We start from the raw sequence: 20,061 nt of genomic DNA, 5'->3' as shown, positions 1-20,061 counted from the left end.
GGTCACAGCATGCTGAATGAAACCACCATAGAAATGAATATAAACTCATAACTGCCAATGTACTATAAAATTATAATAACATCAAAACATCATATATTGCTTCTCAATTTCAAATTTCTATCACATCGCAAAATGATATGTCAAGGGAAAACCCAATACTTTCCACCCAAAGAACACCAGGCCTACAGTAAGTCATGGTGGTGGCCGCATCCTGTTGTGGGAGTGTTTCTCTTCTTTAGGGACTGCAACACTTGTCAGGATGGAAGGGAAAATGAACAGTAGACACCATTCGTTTATTGAGGAGAACCTGCTGCTCTCTGCCAGTAGGTTGAAAATGGGAAGATTATTCATATTTCAACATGACATTGACCCAAATCACACTGCCAAAGCAGCCATACAGTGGGTGAAGGACAAGAAGGTGAATGTCCTTGAGTGGCCTAGTCAGTGACCCGGCATAAATCCCATGACTTGAAGAGTGCAGTCCATAAGCGGTCAGCAGGCAATTTGACTGAGTTTGAACAATAATCTGCGAGGACGAATGGGCAAATATTACACAGTCTAGGTATGCAAAGTTAGTAGTTAGTATGCAAAGACGTATCGAAAATGACTCATGGCTGTCATTCAAGCAAAAGGTGGTCCCATCATATCGTAACTTGGGGGTGGGTGTTCACTTATCCAAATAGGATATTTTAAATTGTAATTAATTTAGAGTTTTGTTAAATTTTATTTTCACTTGGATGTTGTGGGTTACAGTGTGTACATAAAGCCAGAGAAAGTCTGATTTCATGAGTTTTAATTTCAGACTGTAAGGCAAAAAAGGTGAACATTTTAAAACGGGGTTGTGACTTTCTATACCCACTGTATATCTAAATTCAAAATGTATTTCATGCAGGCTAATAAAAGAAGTTCATCCAATTTTTAAAAGGGGTGTCTTTGCCATGGCATAGATTAAAATGTGTCATTTTAAATGGTTCGGTGACAGGACTGATTAAAGCATCTACCTTTAAAAATGAATCCATCTAGATTTGATTACAGTTACAGTTCTATCCTCAAGAAGACCCATATCAGATATTACAGCAAATAATATGGCTTAACTCAAATATATTAATAGATAAGGTAAACCAGTTTTCATAGAAAAACTGTATAAAGGTATCATGTTTTATAAAGACATAACCAGTACAGACAGTAAAACGATTTCTTACAAGCTATAGAATAATACAAGATAGAATAATACATTGGTTTATAAAGCAAATGCCTTTTTGCTGGGTTCCTATAAGAGTCCTGTTGTTTACATTGGTTTTCTGAAATGTGGTTTTACATTGATTTTTTCTGCTGATTAAGTGACGGCCAATCAGGGCCTGATGGCTTGGTAATGGTAATTTCTTGGTCCCTTACACTCTTTTCCTTGACCAGTGCCTGGGAAAAATTCGTCGGAACCATGCAGAAGAGGGAGAAGCCCAAAAGCATTTGCAGCACCAGAGAGTTCAACAAAGCACCCGGTCTGCCCTGGCCAAACTTCTGTCTGAAGTACAGGTAAAAGTACATAGAGCTTTCTCAATCTCATCTTTTAGAAGTTTTGCCAGTGTTGCAAATTATCCGTATTATATTATACATAAACATAAGTTCAAGAAGGACACCTAGCAGCACAAATTTAACAAACGGTCAAGAAGGTCACCAGGGAAAAGATTACCCTACCTTCTCCACATGAGAGGCTGCCCATGACTGCTGACACAAAGTACCCCAATAGATTCTTCACCCTTGACTTACACTACTGTTCAGATGTTTGGAGTCACTTTGAAATGTCTTTGTTTTCCATGAAAACATACATGAAATTAGTTTGAATATGACATTTAGGAAAATGAATAGGAATGGTAGTCACTGACAAAGTTAGAAATAATTATTTAAGTTTTTAATTGAAATAATAATTGTGTTTTTCAAAATTTGCTTTTGTCAAATAATCCTCCATTTGTAGCAATAATAGCAGTGCACACCTTTGGCATTCTAGTTGCCAATTTGTTGAGGTTTTCTGAAGAGATTCCATCCCATGCTTCCTGAGGCACCTACAACATGTTGGATTGGCTTGGCAGGCACTTATGGACCATATGGTCAAGCTGCTCCCAAAACAGCTCAATAATGTTGACATCCTATGACTGTACTGGCCACTCCATTATAGACAGAATACCTGCTGACGGCTTCTTCCCTAAATAGTTATTGCATAGTTTGGAGCTGTGCTTTGGGTCAGTGTCCTTTTGTAGGAGGAAATTGGCTCCAATCAAGCACCGTCCACATGGTATGACATGACGTTGCAAAATGGAGTGATAGCCATCCTTCTTCAAGATCCCTTTTACCCTGTAAAAATCTCCTACTTCACCACCAAAGCACCCCCAGACCATCTCATTGTCTCCACCATGGTCGACAGATGGCGTCAAGCATCTTTTCATTTGGTCTGCATCCCACAAATATTCTTCTTTGTGATCCGAACACCTCAAACTTAGATGGGTCTGTCCATAACACTTTTTTCCAATCTTCCTCTGTGTTGCTTTACTCATATTAATAATATTTTTTATTTTCCAGCCTGAGATATATATATTTTTCTTGTTCTTTTTTCTTGAAAAATATATGCCCACTTTGAATTTGATACCAGCAACACATTTAAAAAAAAGCTGGGATATAGGCAACAAACACCTGGAAAAGCTGTGTAACGCAAAAATGTTCCTGGTGGAACACCTCACAACTAATTAGGTTAATTGGCAACAGGTCAGTAACATGATTGGGTATTAAAGGAGCATCCTAGAGAGGATGAGTCTTTCAGAAGTAAAGGTGGGGAGGGGTTCATCACTCTGTGAAAGACTGCACAAGCAAATAGTGCAACAATTTAAGAATAATGTTTCTCAAAATAATATACATAATATCATTAAAATCCGGAGAAAACTGTACACAAGAGATAAAGCCGAAAACCAATATTGGATGGCCTTGATCTTCGGCCCCTCAGGCAGCACTGCACTAAAAACAGACATGATTCAGTAGTGGACATCACTGCGTGGGCTCAGGAACACTTCCAAAAACCATTGTCTGTGAACACAGTATGTCACAAATGCAAATTAAAACTCTTCACTGCAAAGAAGAAACCATATGAACCAAGAATCCAGGAACGCTGCCACATTCTCTGGCCTCAAGCTCATTTAAGATGGAGTTAGGTGATGTGGAAAACTGTCCTGTGGTCTTTGAAATCATGGACGATGCATCCTCCGGACTAAAGAGGAGAGGGACCATCCAGCTAGTTAGCAGCACACAGTTCAAAAGCCAGCATTCGTGGTGGTATTGGGGTGCATTAATGCACATGGCGTGGGTGACTTGCACATTTGTGAATGCACCATTAATGCTGAACTATATATACAGGTTTTGAAGCAACATGTGCTGCCAGATAGGACTGAAGTGGACTGCAGTAAGACAAGAGGTGGGGGACTGTGCATTTATGTAAACAAAATATGGTGTACAAACACTAGTTTAACCAGGAGTCATTGCTCAATCAATCTTGCTCAACATACCTGATGATTAGATGCAGGTCTTTTTACTTGCCTTGGGAGTTTATATCTATTATTGTTATGGCAGTCTACACACCCCTAGATGCTAATGCTAAGCTAGCAATAAATGAGGCTGCAATTAGCAAGCAGCAGACAGAACACCCAGATGGTGTTTTGGTGATTGCTTCAATCATTCAAATCTGAAATCTGTTTTTCCCAAATTCCACCAAAATATCACCTGCCCCACCAGAGAAGACAATAAACTGGACCATGTGTACACAAACATTCCAGAGGCTTACAAAGCCATTCCCCTCCCCCACCTGGGTCAATCTGACCATCTCTCGCTATTTCTACTCCCGAAGTATTTACCCCACATTAAATGTGTGAAACATTCAGTGAGGACAGTCACAAAGTGTGGCCAGAAGGATCAGACTCACTTCTACAGCACCAGTTTCAACACACTGACTGGAGTTTGTTTGCCACTCAAGCCACCCTTGGCTCCTATACGGAGATTGAGACATATGCTTCCCCAACCAGAAGCCGCGGATCAACAGAAAGGTCCGACAACTGCTAAAGACACAGAATGCTGCTTTTAGACCCGGCTATGCAGAGGCCTTACAACTCATCCAGGGCCAACCTGAAAAGGGGCATCAAGATGACGAAAAAGTACCGGAGGCCTTACAACTCATCCAGGGCCAACCTGAAAAGGGGCATCAAGATGGCGAAAAAGTACCACAAACTGAGGATTGAGGAGCATTTCCACAACAACTCTGAACCCTGACGCATGTGGCAGGGCAGCCAAGTCATCACTGACTACCGACTAAAGAACCCTAACCCCAAACAAGTTTTACATATGCTTCAACAGGGTCAACAAAGAGCCAGCTATTAAAGCTGAACTCCCCCCAGAAGCCCCCCCTCAGACTATTCACCACAGAAGTGTTGTTTGCACTGAGCAGGGTGAATGCATGCAAGACTACTGGTCCTGATGGCGTCCCCAGGCTTGTGCTCAGAGCATGTGCTGGGCAGCTGGCCGAGGTCAGATATTTTCAACATATCACTGACCCAGGCGGTTGTCCCAACGTGCCTCAAGTCCGCAACCATTGTGCCAGTTCCGAAACAGTTGACTGCATGTAGCCTGAATGACTTTAACAGGTTGCCCTCAACCCCACAATTATGAAGTGCAAAAGACTAGTTTTGGCCCACCTTAAGTCCTGCCATCCTCCAACACTGGATCCCTACCAGTTTGCTTACCAGTCGAACAGGTCTACAGAGGACGCCATCTCCACAGCTCTACACTCTGCCTTGACCCACCTGGACAAAACCAACACCTATGTGAGAATGCTATTCATAGACTTCAGCTCTGCATTCACCAGTGTCCTCCCCTCTAGGCTGGTCAAAGAACTCCATGACCTGGGGATCAGCCCCTTTCTCTACAGCTGGACTCTGGACTTAATAACCAACAGACCCCATTCTGTCAGGTTAGACAACTTCACCTCTCCCCCCTGAACACTGGTTTACCACAAGGCTGTGTGCTGAGCCCTCTCCTGTACTCCCTCTTCACCCATGAGTGTGTTCCTGTACACAGTTTCAACACCATCGTCAAGTTTTCAGATGACACCACGGTGGTAGGCCTGATTAGTGACAATGACAAGTCAGTCTAGAGGGAAGAGGTCATACACCTGGTGGCATGGTGCACTGACAACAACCTGGCCCTCAACACAAAGAAAACCAAATAACTCATTGTGGGTTACAGGAAGTCTAAAAGCTGCAGCCACGCCCCAGTCCTCATCGATGGTACTGAGGTGGAGAGTGTGTCCAGCTTCAAATTCAAGGGTGTCCACATCTCCAAAGACCTCTCCTGGACTCTCAACACCTCAGCTCTGGTCAAAAAGGTGCAGCAGCGCCTGCAGTTTTTGAGGAGGCTGAAGAAAGCCGTCTGTCCTCCAGGATCCTTGTGAACTTTTACCACTGCACAATTGAGCGCATTCTGACAAACTGCGCCACGGTGTGGTTTAGTAGCCAATCCATAGCCAACCGGAAGGCCCTGCAACGGGTGGTAAAAACTGCCCTTGTATAATGTATACATTCATTCCACACAGACTGATATATTTCAAGTGTTTATTTCTTTTAATTTTGATGATTATAACTGACAACTAATGAAAAACCCAAATTCAGTATCTCAGAAAATTTGAATATTGTGGAAAGGTTTTGTAGACACCTGGTGCCATACTCTAATCAGCTAATTAACTTAAATTTAGCATTTCCTTTGGAAATCAAGGTCCCAGAGTCTGGAGGAAGAGAGAAGAGGCACAGAATCCATGTTGCTTGAAGTCCAGTGTAAAGTTTCCACAGTCAGTGATGGTTTGGGGTGCCATGTCATCTGCTGGTGTTGGTCCACTACCGTCTACCAGGAAGTTTTAGAGCACTTCATGCTTCCTGCTGCTGACCAACTTTATGGAGATGCAGATTTCATTTTCCAACAGGACTTGGCACCTCCACACAGTGCCAAAGCTACCAGTACCTGGTTTAAGGACCATGGTATCCCTGTTCTTAATTGGCCAGCAAACACGCCTGACCTTAACCCTATATAAAATCTATGGGGTATTGTGAAGAGGAAGATGCGATACACCAGACCCAACAATGCAGAAGAGCTGAAGGCCACTATCAGAGCAACCTGGGCTCTCATAACACCTGAGCAGTGCCACAGACTGATTGACTCCATGCCACACCACATTGCTGCAGTAATTCAGGCAAAAGGAGACACAGCGAGACATAACTAATTATTGAGTGCTGTACATGCTCATACTTTTTATGTTCATACTTTTCAGTTGGCCAACATTTCTAAAAAGTAATATTCTAATTTTCTGAGATACTGAATTTGGGATTTTCATTAGTTGTCAGTTATAATCATCACAATTAAAATAAATAAGTATTTGAAATATATCAGTCTGTGTGTAATGAATGAATATAATATACAAGTTTCACTTTTTGAATGGAATTACTGAAATAAATCAACTTTTTGATGATATTCAAATTTTATGACTATATATAACAATGGCACACGGTGGTGTGGTGTGTACCATGTGTTTCTTGTCAGAAATGGTGTAATGAGCAGCCTACTTTCAGAATGAGCACCTCCATGTGGCCTCCCCCCACCAAAACTCCATTAGTCATTTTCAGAACATCAGAGAACACATCATGATCAATGTTAAACCAAACTCACATTTTACAAGAATTCATGTGGATGTGTGTTGCTGGTTGCAGGTAATTTATTAATCTCAGTGGCTGTCAGATGGTCTAGAAATGTTTAGGGCCTATAACAAACAGCAACCATTCAAAACTTGGGTGACAGCCTCAATTATGTTGTACTTGCAAGGATCATTATGGGTCAAGGTTTGGAAGGTATTAGGTTAAGAACACACACAGAAAGATAATCATGTTTATTTCTGTATTACTGTAGGTTTTAAAGCAGGACCTACGAGAGGTGTTTGCGGTGTATGTGAACTTTGCGACTGAACTAGAGAACCAGAGCAAGCTGCTGCTGGAACAGGTTGGCCAAGCTAGCTTAGCCCTCCAGGGCCACCATGGCAATAATTTACACAGTGAGTAACCGTGGTCAAAATTGTGGAGCTGTTGTAATTCCTTTTGTTCTTCATCTTGTGCACACTTCTTTCTGTCTCAATCTTTCACCTGTCTTGTGCAGCTCTGCATTTTCTCTCTCTGTATCACTCTTTCCCCTATTCCCAATAATGTCTATCTGCTGTTCCTATAGGCCTTAGCTAAAAGGCTGATTGCCTTTGGGATTATCCCCTCTCTCTCCAAACTCCCCCACTCTGCCTTCAATAAAGACTGTCAGTGACGAACAGCAAGGTTGTGTGACCAGTCCTCTCAGCCAGTGAAAAGCTCTCTCTGGGGCTTGAGGAATTTATGCCACATCACTTTGTTAATCCTGGCTCACTGTTGTGCCTGTGGCAAAAGCCTGTAGCATATACAGTACCAGTCAAAGGTTTGGACACACCCATTCAAGTGAATGTGTAAGTTTGCCCAAGTGTGTGTGTCAGAACTTTTGGCTGGTACTGTCTGTTAACCTGATCCAAATGAAAATGTCCATTCCAAACAAAACAAAGAGAGCAGTGGTTTAAGGCATCCTTGCGTTTTAAGGTAGAAGCTGCTTTTAATAAACGACAAGTCTGCACAAACCTCTTAAAAGTGAGTTCACTTATTAAATCAGCAAAAGGTATTTTGAAGGACATCTATTGTTAATAGTAATACTTACCTGAGTGAACAGAAAATAGAAAATGCAGCCAGTATATCTCTAGCAGTGATTTCTGTAAAGCTTGAAAATCAGATTTACAGTATGAGCAGTGGAATACAATACTGCATTGTTAGCATTAAAATGTACTGAAAACATTTTCATCATGCAACAGAATTTAAATAAAGCTTTTACAACAGGCTCAGAATTAGCATTGCATGATATTGATAAAATGTAATATTGGGATATTGATCATGAATATTACAATATCAAAATGTATTTCGATATTTTTAAATATATGTAAAAACACAACATTTATAGGAAAATGCAACAAAATTGTTTCATAACATATGAAAACAACACATTTTTCAAACAAGGCTTTATTTCAACTGACAGTCAAATTAGACTGCTACACCATGAAAAAATAAATAAAGACCATGTCTACAGAACAGGACATGTTGTACTGGTGGTATAGCAGACCTGCCAACCCTGTCCAACTTTTTAGAGTACCAGATGCGCTCTTAAGTTTTTCTTAGGATACGTCCCGAAGTTTAGTCTCTACAGTAGAGGAACACTTGTCAGCTCTCAAACAGGGCCAATCACAGGTACTGGCTTTTTAGACACAATACCTAATCAACACTGAAAGTAAAATCATTTTGAAAGCATAAAAACAAATGAACACATGGACACAGACTGCAAACTAGCTATACAAAGCTTTGTAGACTACCACAAAGGGAATCTGAACGCTGTTCGCTATAAGAGTCCAGTGTTTTGGCCTATGTAAAGTGCCTATTGTAGGGGAGACCGCGGATGGTTGTAACACGGGTTAGTTGTAACACTTTTCTCTAATCAGGAACAAGTTACGAATCATCTGATTCACTCTGCACATGCTCTATTTAATCCTTATTTCACATGTGAAAGAGGTAGCACCCTATGGCAGACACAACCATTTTTAAAAGGAAAAAACTAATTTTGAGGTTAAAAAGTTACCTCATACATTTTTGTGATAGTATTACCAGCTATGTAATTAAATTCATCAAACTTAAATCATGTTTATTGTGTGTCTATCTAGATATCACAAACAACTTGCATGAAAGAATGTTTTGCTTGTTAGCTGTGTTAAGAATTTTATGTGTATCAGAACTTCTGAAGAAGGACGAGGCTTCGGTCCGAATGAAAATTTAGCACAATGATTTATTAATATGAATTGATAAGTCAAAATACATGAACTACACTGCAGAGTCAAATATTTGCTCAACCCTCGAGCTTCTACAAAATATTCGCCCCGAATCAAGATCGAACATCGGTTTTGATTCTCCCACCACAGGGGCGGTTACTTTTCATGCCATCCTTATTGGCTCTTCGTTGGCATGGTGACATGTTGGACGAATCTCTTTGTTTTCCCTGTCCAATGAAGAAGGGCATGCTCTAAACTATTCCCATTTGGGGTAACTCTTGGTCATAGATCAACAGGTTCTTGCATACAGGTGTGGAATCTTAACCAGGTTACAGTAATTTACATTCTATTGTCCTAGCCTAGACTAGAACATCAGGGGGCTGGAGACAGAAGGTCTCTTCCTGCTGTATACGGGGCAGTTTCATTTGTATGTTAATTGTGGGGTTTTAATCCTGTCTCTCTATCTGAGCCAGGTGTGAAGTCTGAGTGAGTGTTAGCTGTGTGTAATGTATTGAGTTTTAAACTTTTATCTTTTTTTATATACCCATGGTATACCTTTTCAAATACCACAGCTTTCAGCCAGTCAACATTCAGGGTTTAAACCAGCCTTTTTTATAAAATATTTTATGAATTTGTCTTCAGGTTTGCAGGCTCAGATGGAGGCTCTAGAGCACTCTCTACAGGAGGAGAAGGAGCGAAGCAGGACTGAGAGAGAGAGGAGGAAAATACTCCACAACACCTTGGTGGTGAGGATCATGACCCGATGTGTAAAATGTACGATGTAGAAGTACTCTGCTGTGCTCACCAGTTTTGTGAAGTTCTTAAGGAAGAGCTAAATGACCAGGTAAACAGTTCATAATTAACCAGTGACCTTAATTGATAATTTACACTCTTCCTTTTTATTTAATTGATTACTGGTTAGTTTTGAACTACCTTTAACTGGTTACTTAGATCTTAATTAGATATTTCCCTAAAGTGGTGAACACAGCTGAACCCAGTTGAATACTTTTACTTTGTACTTTTTACACCTCTGATGATGACTATATTTTAATAAGACTTCCCCATTCTCCTTTTTGTCTCTATCTCTCTCAATTTCTCCCATTGTTGCTCCTTAGGAGCTGCGGGGGAACATCAGAGTCCACTGCAGAGTGCGTCCAGTCCTTCCCTTTGATGTTGGCCAGGGATCAGTTTCAGCAATAGGGTAAAAAGCCAGTTAGATCATCCATTTTATAGGTGTACTTTGATTTGCTTTTCACATTCTAATTGTAACAACAAATTCAAACTGTACACTGACATTAAAGTCATGTTTTCTGTTCAGGCCCCTTAACACAGAAGAGGTGGTTCAGGTAGTTAATGATGTAAGTATGCGTGGATACATCTGGTTAAAATTATGATGTTTTGTTTTGCATAGGGTTGGGATGAATGTGACAGCCCTGAAGTTGCCAGCCTCACCTATTTCATGCCTTTTGTATTGCCTGTTTTCCAGGACAAGGTTGTTGTGAATTGTACTAGAGTGGGAAGCCCAGGACTGAGTAAGATGTTTGAGTTTGAGAGGTATTATATATGCTATGATAATAACAACGTTAATAAAAATGAATTCAGGGCTATTCTGTGTTAAATTTCTGTCAGCAGTACTTAGTGCATGTGTTTCCATGATGATGTGATTGACAGGGTGCATGGTCCTGAAGATTCACAGGATGTGGTATTCGAGGAAGTAAAGCCCCTCCTCACCTCTCTGCTGGACGGGTGAGTTATATACCATTGAAGGGAAACACTGATCGGAAATTCGATGCTGTTGCCTGGCTCACAGCATTTCAGAACTTTCAAGTTAAAAAAGCCACCAACGTATGCCTCATCCATACAGTATGTTAACAATATACAATACAGATGAAAGCTAAAAAAAGGATTTCTGTAGTGATGGAACTAGGGCTGTCGGTCGTACAGGGACCTGACAGCCCTTAGCAAAGGACCCAGGACCCCATACTCCCGAAGCACCCTCCATAGGATGCCGCGAGGGACACAGTCGAATGCCTTCTCCAAATCCACAAAACACATGTGGATTGGTTGGGCAAACTCCCATGAACCCTCCATCACTCTCTAGAGGGTATAGAGCTGGTCCAGTGTTCCACGGCCCGGACGAAAACCACACTGTTCCTCCTGAATCCGAGGTTCTACTATCGGCCGTATTCTCCTCTCCAGTACTCTGGCATAGACTTTACCGGGGAGGCTGAGAAGTGTGATCCCCCTGTAGTTGGAACACACCCTCCGGTCCCCCTTCTTAAAAAGAGGAACACCACCCAGAGGCACTGTCCCCGACCGCCACGCGATGCTGCAGAGGCATGTCAACCAAGACAGCCCCACAACATCCAGAGTCTTGAGGTACTCAGGGCGGATCTCATCCACCCCCGGTGCCTTGCCACCAAAGAGTTTCTTGACTACCTCAGTGATTTCAGCCCGGGTGATGGACGAGTCCACCTCTGAGCCCTCATCCTCTGCTTCCTCAATGGAAGACGTGATGGCGGGATTGAGGAGATCCTTGAAGTACTCCTTCCACCGCCCGATGACATCCCCAGTTGAGGTCAACAGCTGCCCATCTCCACTGTAAACAGCGTTGGTAGGGCCCTGTTTCCCTCTCTTGAGGCGCCGGACGGTTTGCCAGAATCTCTTCGAGGCCAGCCGATAGTCCTTCTCCATGGCCTCACCGAACTCCTCCGGTGTCCACCGGGTTCGGGGATTGCCGCCTCGACAGGCACCGGAGACCTTACGGCCACAGCTCCGAGCGGCCGCTTCGACAATGGAGGTGGAGAACATGGTCCACTCGGACTCAATATCTCCAGCTTCCCTCAGGATCCAGTCGAAGCTCTGCCAGAGGTGGGAGTTAAAGATCTCTCTGACAGGAGACTCAGCCAGACGTTCCCAGCAGACCCTTACAGTACGCTTCGGTCTGCCGAGTCTGTCCAGCTTCCTCCCCCGCCATCAGATCCAACTCACCACCAGGTGGTGATCAGTTGACAGCTCCGCCCCTCTCTTTACCCGAGTGTCCTAGACATACGGCCGCAGGTCAGATGAAACGACAACAAAGTCGATCATCGACCTACGACCTAGGGTGTCCTGGTGCCACATGCACTGATGGACACTCTTATGCTTGAACATGGTGTTTGTTATGGACAAACTGTGACTAGCACAGAAGTCCAATAACTGAACACCGCTTGGGTTCAGATCAGGGGGGCCATTCCTCCCAATCACGGCCCTCCAGGTGTCACTGTCGTTGCCCACGTGGGCGTTGAATGGAGAGTTTAAAGTTTTTCAAGTTGCTTTTTAAGAGGCAGGACACAGGTAAATGGAGGACTTTTTATGAAAAGAACCAAGTAACGAAACTAAACAAGACAAAAATAGAACAGAACAATGTTAAAAACAATGACCTGACAAGATACACTAGGGAAGGAGGAACTGAAAAAGGGACAGTGATAGGGAAATCAGGTGAGGGCAATAACAACAAACAAGCGTCCTTGCTCCAAATAAGTGAGAGAGGTTGTTTGATTCCTTGCCAGGATGTGACAGAGAGCAGGGTCAAACTAGCAAGAGTGCAGCATCAGAGACTAATATTACTCTACCCCACTTAAGAACTCACTGCGTTTCCACTGCAGGAACCAGAATCTAGAACCAGGGACTACATTTTACCCCCAAAACAGTCCCTGCTCGAGGGGTAGGACTTTCCCATAGAACTAACAAAATTACTGACATTTCATTAATACATGTTAATCCTGTCTAAACTAGTTAGGTTTCTCTCTCCGCCCAAGGTTCACCCAAATGCAAGTTGCCCACCTACATTTTACAAATACTACTTGAGTTCAATTGTCCACCCATGTCTTGTCCCTCTCTTAATTACAACACCAAGAACATATCTTGCATTCTTCCTACTTGGCTAAATACAGGTTTGGTATCTTTCTAATTAGCCCAATACAAAACCAGCAATTCTTTCTACTCCCCTATACATCTGTAAAAGTCACTAGTACAGTGGGGAGAACAAGTATTTGATACACTGCCGATTTTGCAGGGTTTCCTACTTACAAAGCATGTAGAGGTCTGTAATTTTTATCATAGGTACACTTCAACTGTGAGATACGGAATGTAAAACAAAAATCCAGAAAATCACATTGTATGATTTTTAAGTAATTAATTTGCATTTTATTCCAGATCATCGACCTACGGCCTAGGGTGTCCTGGTGCAACATGCACTGATGGACACTCTTATGCTTGAACATGGTGTTTGTTTTGGACAAACTGCGACTAGCACAGAAGTCCAATAACTGAACACTGCTCAGGTTCAGATCAGGGGGGCCGTTCCTCCCAATCACGGCCCTCCAGGTGTCACTGTCGTTGCCCACGTGGGCGTTGAAGTCCCCCAGCAGAACGATAGAGTCCCCAGTCGGAGCACTTTCCAGCACCCCTCCCAGAGACTCCAAGAAGGTTGGGTACTCTGCACTGTCGTTCGGCCCGTAGGCACAAACAACAGTGAGAGACCTATCCCCGACCCGTAGGCATAGGGAAACAACCCTCTCGTTCACCGGGGTAAACTCCAACACATGGCGGCAGAGCTGGGGAGCTATAAGCAAACCCACACCAGCCCGCCGCCTCTTACCATGGGCAACTCCAGAGTGGTGAAGAGTCCATCCTCTCTCAAGGAGTGTGGTTCCAGAGCCCAAGCCGTGCGTGGAGGTGATCCCGACTATCTCTAGTCGGAACATCTCAACCTCACGCATAATCTCAGGCTCCTTCCCCCCCAGCGAGGTGACATTCCACGTCCCTAGAACTAGTTTCCATGTCCAGGGATTCGACTGCCGCCCGATCCTCTACGCATCGACTCCTTATGGTGCCTCCTGCAGGTGGTGAGCCCACGGGAAGGCAGCCCCACGTCGCTCCTTCGGGCTGAGCCCGGCCGAACCCTGTGGAGAAAGGCCCGGCCACCAGGCGCTCGCATACAAGCCCCAACCCCGGGCCTGGCTCCAGGGTGAGGCCCCGGCTGTGCCATACCGGGCGACATCACGGTCCTCAAAATGTTTATCATCATTAAAGGGTTTTTGAACCGCTCTTAGTCTGACCCGTCGCCCAGGACCTGTTTGCCTTGGGAGACCCTACCAGGGGCATATAGCCCCACACAACATAGCTCCTAAGGTCACTCGGGTACTCAAACCCCTCCACCACGTTAAGGTGGCAGTTCATGGAGGGGGCGGACAGCATCTGAATATTAAAAGAACAGAATATTAGGCCCCCAATCAGCTATTAAAAGAACATCTGAATATTTAATATTCAGATGCGGACTGCATCTGAATATTAAATATGTGAGTCAAAAGAAACACTCTTCTAAGCAACAATTTCAGAGACATAATTGTACTATTCTTTGCTCAGTTATAACGTGTGCATCATGGCATATGGACAGACAGGCAGCGGAAAGACACACACCATGATCGGCTCCCAGGCTGAGGATCCCTCTGGACCCCAGAGGGAGGCCCAGCATGGCATCATCCCCAAAGCAGCCGCGGAACTTTTCAGGTGAGTGAGAATTAGGGAGAATGAAGGGTGTAGTGTGTGGCAAAATTATATTCTGTTCTGTTTTTTAAATGTTTAGACTTGATGGTTAAGTTTAGGCATTTATATCCAATGGTTAAGTTAAAAGGGATTTGTCTAAGTTTATAAATCGCTTGAAATAATTGATGGACTGTCTCTAATCATGTAACTGTTTCTCTCATGGAGAGTTTAAAGTTGCTTTTTAAGAGGCAGGACACAGGTAAAGGGAGGACTTTTTATGAAAAGAACCAATTAACAAAACTAAACAAGACAAAAATAGAACAGAACAATGTTAAAAACAATGACCTGACAAGATACACTAGGGAAGGAGGAATTGAAAAAGGGACGGTGATAGGGAAATCAGGTGAGGGCAATAACAACAAACAAGCGTCCTTGCTCCAAATGAGTGAGAGAGGTTGTTTGATTCCTTGCCAGGATGTGACAGAGAGCAGGGTCAAACTAGCAAGAGTGCAGCATCAGAGAGTAATATTACTCTACCCCACTTAAGAACTCACTGCGTTTCCACTGCAGGAACCAGAATCTAGAACCAGGGACTACATTTTACCCCCAAAACAGTCCCTGCTCGAGGGGTAGGACTTTCCCATAGAACTAACAAAATTACTGACATTTCATTAATACATGTTAATCCTGTCTAAACCAGTTAGGTTTCTCTCTCCGCCCAAGGTTCACCCAAATGCAAGTTGCCCACCTACATTTTACAAATACTACTTGAGTTCAATTGTCCACCCATGTCTTGTCCCTCTCTTAATTACAACACCAAGAACATATATTGCATTCTTCCTACTTGGCTAAATACAGGTTTGGTATCTTTCTAATTAGCCCAATACAAAACCAGCAATTCTTTCTACTCCCCTATACATCTGTAAAAGTCACTAGTACAGTGGGGAGAACAAGTATTTGATACACTGCCGATTTTGCAGGGTTTCCTACTTACAAAGCATGTAGAGGTTTGGAATACTAGCCCTATACCAGAAACCAAAAATCCAGAAAATCACATTGTATGATTTTTAAGTAATAAATTTGCATTTTATTCCATGACATAAGTATTTGATCACCTACCAACCAGTAAGAATTCCGTCTCTCACAGACCTGTTAGTTTTTTTTTAAGAAGCCCTCCTGTTCTCCACTCATTACCTGTATTAACTGCACCTGTTTGAACTCGTTACCTGTATAAAAGACACCTGTCCACACATTCAAACAGACTCCAACCTCGCCACAATGGCTAAAACCAGAGAGCTGTGTAAGGACATCAGGGATAAAATTGTAGACCTGAACAAGGCTGGGATGGGCTACAGGACAATAAGCAAGCAGCTTGGTGAGAAGGCAACAACTGTTGGCGCTACTATTAAAAAATGGAAGAAGTTCAAGATGACATTAAATCTCCCTCAGTCTGGGGCTCCATGTAAGATATCACCTCGTGGGGCATCAATGATCATGAGGAAGGTGAGGGATCAGCCCAGAACTACACGGCATGACCTGGTCAATGACCTGAAGAGAGCTGGGACCACAGCCTCAAAGAAAACCATTAGTAACACACTATGCCTTCATGGATTAAAATCCTGCAGCGCACGCAAGGTCCCCCTGCTCAAGCCAGCGCATGTCCAGGCCCGTCTGAAGTTTGCCAATGACCATCTGGATGATCCAGAGGAGGAATGGGAGAAGGTCATGTGGTCTGATGAGACAAAAATACAGCTTTTTGGTCTAAACTCCACTCGCCGTGTTTGGAGGAAGAAGAAGGATGAGTACAACCCCAAGAACACCATCCCAACCGTGAAGCATGGAGGTGGAAACATCAGATGCTTTTCTGCAAAGGGGACAGGTTGACTGCACCGTATTGAGGGGCCATGTATGGCGAGATCTTGGCCAACAACCTCCTTCCCTCAGTAAGAGCGTTGAAGGTGGGTCGTGGCTGGGTCTTCCAGCATGAGAACGACCCGAAACACACAGCCAGGGCAACTAAGGAGTGGCTCCGTAAGAAGCATCTCAAGGTCCTGGAGTGGCCTAGCCAGTCTCCAGACCTGAACCCAATAGGAAATCTTTAGAGGGAGCTGAAAGTCCGTATTGCCCCGAAACCTGAAGGATCTGGAGAAGGTCTGTATGGAGGAGTGGGCCAAAATCCCTGCTGCAGTGTGTGCAAACCTGGTCAAGAACTACAGGAAACATACACTCACCTAAAGGATTATTAGGAACACCATACTAATACTGTGTTTGACTCCCTTTCACCTTCAGAACTGCCTTAATTCTATGTGGTATTGATTCAACAAGGTGCTGAAAGCATTCTTTAGAAATGTTGGCCCATATTGATAGAATAGCATCTTGCAGTTGATGGAGATTTGTGGGATGCACATCCAGGGCACGAAGCTCCCGTTCCACCACATCCCAAAGATACTATATTGGGTTGAGATCTGGTGACTGTGGGGGCCATTTCAGTACAGTGAACTCATTGTCATGTTCAAGAAACCAATTTGAAATGATTCCAGCTTTGTGACATGGTGCATTATCCTGCTGGAAGTAGCCATCAGAGGATGGGTACATGGTGGTCATAAAGGGATGGACATGGTCAGAAACAATGCTTAGGTAGGCCGTGGCATTTAAACAATGCCCAATTGGCACTGAGGGGCCTAAAGTCTGCCAAGAAAACATCCCCCACACCATTACACCACCACCACCAGCCTGCACAGTGGTAACAAGGCATGATGGATCTATGTTCTCATTCTGTTTACGCCAAATTCTGTCTCTACCATCTGAATGTCTCAACAGAAATCGAGACTCATCAGACCAGGCAACATTCTTCCGCCTCAAGATTGTGCGTGTTGTGGCTTCACAAATGCTTTGCTGCATACCTCGGTTGTAACGAGTGGTTATTTCAGTCAAAGTTGCTCTTCTATCAGCTTGAATCAGTCGGCCCATTCTCCTTTGACCTCTAGCATCAACAAGGCATTTTCGCCCACAGGACTGCCGCATACTGGATGTTTTTCCCTTTTCACACCATTCTTTGTAAACCCTAGAAATGGTTGTGTGTGAAAGTCCCAGTAACTGAGCAGATTGTGAAATACTCAGACCGGCCCGTCTGGCACTAACAACCATGCCACGCTCAAAATTGCTTAAATCACCTTTCTTTCTCATTCTGACATTCAGTTTGGAGTTCAGGAGATTGTCTTGACCAGCACCACACCCCTAAATGCATTGAAGCAACTGCCATGTGATTGGTTGATTAGATAATTGCATTAATGAGAAATTGAACAGGTGTTCCTAATAATCCTTTAGGTGAGTGTATGATCTCTGTAATTGCAATCAATGGTTTCTGTACCAAATATTAAGTTCTGCTTTTCTGATGTATCAAATACTTATGTTATGCAATTAAATGCTAATTAATTACTTAAAAATCATACAATGTGATTTTCTGGATTTTGTTTTAGATTCCGTCACTCACAGTTGACGAGTACCTATGATAAGAATTACAGACTTCTACATGCTTTGTAAGTGGGAAAACCTGCAAAATCGGCAGTGTATCAAATACTTGTTCTCCCCACTGTACATGATTGGATTCGACCTGTGGCAAATTCTGTTGATTAGATATGAAATGGCTTAAGGTGGAGACACACTGCAGCATTTGTAGGCCTTGTAATCACTTCCCTCCCATTGCTAACTCACCTCATGCTGTGCTCATACTATGTTTTTTTGACCACCTAGTGCTTAGCATTTTGCAGTTGGCCTTGCTCAAACGCTAGAAGCGACCACTGGGCCAGTCAGAAAACACGAGAACAAAAAGAGTCAAAGTCAACAAGGGAGTAAAGAAGGGAGGGGGACTGCATGTGTGCAAAACATGTATTTGCTTCGGAGAATGCTGCTTAGAATGGTCAGTGTGAATGCAATGATCGCTGATCAAGACCATCGGGATCATCTGATAGCAGTCTACTTCCACAACCCCTTATTTTTATTAGACCGCTGAAGCAGCCTAGTCTGCATATTACAGTATTTCTTGAGTGTGACAGCTAGTATATTTAACCAGTAAGGTAGAATGTAGTGTGGTATATGGCCAATCAACACTTGGAGCCTGGATACAGCACTTAGCTGTGGAATACTAGCCCTATACCAGAAACCAAAAAAGTGCATAATTGCTTTTTTAGATATACCATAGCATAGCATCATCTTCCGCTTATCCGGGGCCGGGTCGCGGGGGCAGCAGTCTAAGCAGGGATGCCCAGACTTCCCTCTCCCCAGACACTTCCTCCAGCTCTTCCGGGGGGACACCGAGGCGTTCCCAGGCCAGCCGGGAGACATAGTCCCTCCAGCATGTCCTAGGTCTTCCCCGGGGTCTCTTCCCGGTGGGACGGGACCGAAACACCTTCCCAGGAAGGCGTTCCGGAGGCATCCGAAACAGATGCCCAAGCCACCTCAGCTGACCCCTCTCGATGTGGAGGAGCAGCAGCTCTACTCTGAGCTCCTCCCGGGTGACCGAGCTTCTCACCCTATCTCTAAGGGATCGCCCAGCCACCCTGCGGAGAAAGCTCATTTCGGCCGCCTGTATCCGGGATCTTGTCCTTTCGGTCATGACCCAAAGCTCATGACCATAGGTGAGAGTAGGAACGTAGATTGACCGGTAAATCGAGAGCTTCGCCTTGCGGCTCAGCTCTTTCTTCACCACGACAGACCGATACATCGACCGCATTACTGCAGAAGCTGCACCGATCCGTCTGTCAATCTCCCGTTCCATCCTTCCCTCACTCGTGAACAGGACCCCTAGATACTTAAACTCCTCCACTTGAGGCAGGCACTCTCCACCAACCTGAAGTGGGCAAGCCACCCTTTTCCGACTGAGGACCATGGCCTCGGATTTGGAGGTACTGATTTTCATCCCCACCGCTTCACACTCGGCTGCAAACCGTCCAAGTGCATGCTGAAGGTCCTGGCTTGAAGGGGCCAACACAACAACATCATCCGCAAAGAGCAGAGACGAAATCGTGTGGTCCCCAAACCTGACACCCTCCGGCCCCTGGCTGCGCCTAGAAATTCTGTCCATAAAAATTACGAACAGAACCGGTGACAAAGGGCAGCCCTGCCGGAGTCCAACATGCACAGGGAACAAGTCTGACTTACTGCCGGCAATGCGGACCAAGCTCCTGCTTCGGTCGTACAGGGACCTGACAGCCCTTAGCAAAGGACCCAGGACCCCATATTCCCGAAGCACTCTCCACAGGATGCCGCGAGGGACACAGTCGAATGCCTTCTCCAAATCCACAAAACACATGTGGACTGGTTGGGCAAACTCCCATGAACCCTCCATCACCCTGTAGAGGGTATAGAGCTGGTCCAGTGTTCCACGGCCTGGACAAAAACCACACTGTTCCTCCTGAATCCGAGGTTCTACTATCGGCCGTATTCTCCTCTCCAGAACCCTGGCATAGACTTTCCCGTGGAGGCTGAGAAGTGTGATCCCCCTATAGTTGGAACACACCCTCCGGTCCCCCTTCTTATAAAGAGGGACCACCACCCCGGTCTGCCATCCCAGAGGCACT

General features: G+C 44.2%; 1 protein-coding gene across 3 annotated transcripts in view; it reads left to right on the top strand.

Moving 5' to 3' along the window:
* The window catches only part of kif25 (kinesin family member 25), an 83,436-nt gene that overhangs the window by 19,231 nt on the left and 44,144 nt on the right, over positions 1–20,061 (top strand). For 2 of the 3 annotated variants that reach the window (XM_034287885.1, XM_029114698.2), the window contains 8 exons: positions 1,414–1,533; positions 6,985–7,126; positions 9,596–9,699; positions 10,069–10,154; positions 10,272–10,311; positions 10,440–10,507; positions 10,625–10,699; positions 14,363–14,506. In XM_034287885.1, coding sequence (XP_034143776.1) covers positions 1,414–1,533; positions 6,985–7,126; positions 9,596–9,699; positions 10,069–10,154; positions 10,272–10,311; positions 10,440–10,507; positions 10,625–10,699; positions 14,363–14,506 — 779 coding nt within the window. Of the gene's footprint in view, positions 1–1,413; positions 1,534–6,984; positions 7,127–9,595; positions 9,700–10,068; positions 10,155–10,271; positions 10,312–10,439; positions 10,508–10,624; positions 10,700–14,362; positions 14,507–20,061 lie in introns of those variants that run through there. The other variant, XM_029114699.2, reaches the window with a different exon arrangement.

This window comes from Esox lucius, chromosome 18 (genome assembly GCF_011004845.1).
Source record: "Esox lucius isolate fEsoLuc1 chromosome 18, fEsoLuc1.pri, whole genome shotgun sequence".
In the NCBI taxonomy this organism is placed as follows: Eukaryota; Metazoa; Chordata; class Actinopteri; order Esociformes; family Esocidae; genus Esox; species Esox lucius.
This window is presented reverse-complemented; position numbering and strand designations above follow the sequence as displayed.